General features: G+C 43.5%; 1 protein-coding gene across 4 annotated transcripts in view; it reads right to left on the bottom strand.

The window, feature by feature from the left end:
* LOC307026378 (E3 ubiquitin-protein ligase MARCHF6-like) overlaps positions 1-2,500 on the bottom strand; it is a 26,433-nt gene that overhangs the window by 17,608 nt on the left and 6,325 nt on the right. For all 4 annotated transcript variants that reach the window (XM_079661729.1, XM_079661727.1, XM_079661730.1 and 1 more), the window contains exons 8-12: positions 1,566-1,627; positions 1,451-1,483; positions 1,318-1,369; positions 930-988; positions 746-826 (exon numbers count right to left, since the gene is read on the bottom strand). In XM_079661729.1, the coding sequence (XP_079517855.1) occupies positions 746-826; positions 930-988; positions 1,318-1,369; positions 1,451-1,483; positions 1,566-1,627 (287 nt within the window). The remainder of the gene's footprint in view (positions 1-745; positions 827-929; positions 989-1,317; positions 1,370-1,450; positions 1,484-1,565; positions 1,628-2,500) is intronic.

The following is a 2,500-nucleotide window of genomic DNA, read 5'->3' as shown; positions in this document are numbered from 1 at the left end:
ATGTTGATGTAGAAGAGACATGAAGAAGAGGGGACACATGTTGATGTAGAAGAGACATGAAGAAGAGGGGACACATGTTGATGTAGAAGAGACATGGAGAAGAGGGGACACATGTTGATGTAGAAGAGACAGGAAGAAGAGGGGACACATGTTGATGTAGAAGAGACATGGAGAAGAGGGGACACATGTTGATGTAGAAGAGACATGAAGAAGAGGGGACACATGTTGATGTAGAAGAGACAGGAAGAAGAGGGGACACATGGTGATGTAGAAGAGACATGAAGGAGAGGGGACACATGGTGATGTAGAAGAGACATGAAGAAGAGGGGACACATGTTGATGTAGAAGAGACATGAAGAAGAGGGGACACATGTTGATGTAGAAGAGACATGAAGAAGAGGGGACACATGTTGATGTAGAAGAGACATGAAGAAGAGGGGACACATGTTGATGTAGAAGAGACATGAAGAAGAGGGGACACATGTTGATGTAGAAGAGACATGAAGAAGAGGGGACACATGTTGATGTAGAAGAGACATGAAGAAGAGGGGACACATGTTGATGTAGAAGAGACATGAAGAAGAGGGGACACATGTTGATGTAGAAGAGACATGAAGAAGAGGGGACACATGTTGATGTAGAAGAGACATGAAGGAGAGGGGACACATGTTGATGTAGAAGAGACATGGAGAAGAGGATTTTGCACAATAGGTGACATCTTATATTTCAGCAGACAGAAGGATACGTGACAGAGGATGAGCGTCATGGCGAGCAGGATGTAGCCCACGATGGTCGTGATTAATCCCTCAAAGTGGGAGGCTTGGACCTGAAGAAAAGGGAAGTCAAGAAATCACAGTTCAAGAGACATGATAGTTCAAGAGACATGATAGTGATGAGATAGTGATAAGTTGATGAGAGCAGTTTCTTACATATTCCTCGAAGCCGAGACCCACGACAGAAAAGTGCCCGATGTGGTAAGGACAAAACGCTGAATGAGGGGAACAAGAAACTGGTAAATGGACTGTACTTATATAGAGCTTTATCCAGTCTTTAAGACCCCTCAAAGCGCTTTACATACTACATGTCATTCAATAGGAAAGACAAAAGCAATCCACCTGCACTCTTCCTATATATACAGACACTAGTATGCCAACAAGGATCAGGAACAGAATCGGACAGTAATTCATTTTTACATTTGAGTTGTTTTACTCATTGATGACAGTTTATACATATATCTGGCACTTTGTAATGTATTCATATTATTCGTTGAGTTAATGATAATAAGTGTATGATACATCTTTGTGTCAGTCTACTCACCGAAGACCAGGATGAAGAGTGTGTTCAGAGAAACCACCCAAAAAACATGCTCCTACAAGAGAAATGACGACTTTATACACTCATCATACAAACGTGTATAAAACACACTGCCTGTTAGGAATGTGACCCTTACCAGGAACACCAGTGAGCCATCCAGGCCAAGCATCTAAGAGGGGAGCAGAGAGATATTTAGGGTCATAGATGTAGAACACAAAAACTAAAGTTGTAAATTGAGTATTATGAGTTACCCTCTCCCAGGTGAGCTCCTCCGCCGCCCGGTCCCACTCCAACGCATTCCAGTTCATATCATCTAGAGAAATACAATCAAGATGAATACAGAGCTGCAACAACACAGGAACTACGATTGTGTCTGACTGGCCAAATGTTCCAAGCAACAACAAAGTAAAACAATACTTAAGATCAATGTTGCCATGACATTATTTATGCTCTTCCAGGGACATTTGTTTGCGAAATAATTTGTGAGTGTTTTTCTGCATTCATTTGACCACCCCCACCCCCCCCCCCCTAGCTAGACTGATGCGTAACACAATCACAATCCATTATCCGCCTGTTTTGCCTAGCTGCAAAGTCAGTTCATTAACACGGAAAGACAAAAACAAATGAGTGGGATATGAGAGCTACGGGGCGCAATTTGACACATCGTTATATCTCCTTCAATGAATGATATGCTTTTATGCCAGTAGCAGCGTTTCTGCTGGTGTTTGTCGAGTGCATTTCTATAAACCCTGTGGTTTGATGTCGCAAAAAGACGAAACCCTTTGGATAATTCATGGAAATCTTGGCCATTTAATTTGGCTAATTAACTGCACTGCTTGTCAAGTGTTATTTTATTATGTAAGGTAAGCATTTCAGAACATCTCCATAAAACCTGACCAATAGAATAGAATAGAATCTGTAATGGTCTCACATGCAGAGCACACAGTGAAATGTGTTCTCTGCTTTTAACCCGTACCAGGAGTCTAGCACTAGGAGCAGTGGGCAGCTACTGTACAGCGCCCGGGGAGCAATGGGAGTGAGGGGGGAAGGGGGTTATCCGGTGCCTTGCTCAAGGGCACCACGGCAGGGCCCAGGGGGTGAACTGGGACCTCTCCAAGTAGCAGTCCACACTCCATATTTAGGTCTGTTCGGGACTTGAACCGGCGACCCTAGGGCTCACAGTCCA

The sequence above is a fragment of the Notothenia rossii genome, assembly GCF_949606895.1.
Source record: "Notothenia rossii genome assembly, chromosome: 12".
In the NCBI taxonomy this organism is placed as follows: Eukaryota; Metazoa; Chordata; class Actinopteri; order Perciformes; family Nototheniidae; genus Notothenia; species Notothenia rossii.
The sequence above is the reverse complement of the archived record's forward strand: the minus strand, read 5'-3'. Positions and strand labels throughout refer to the sequence as shown.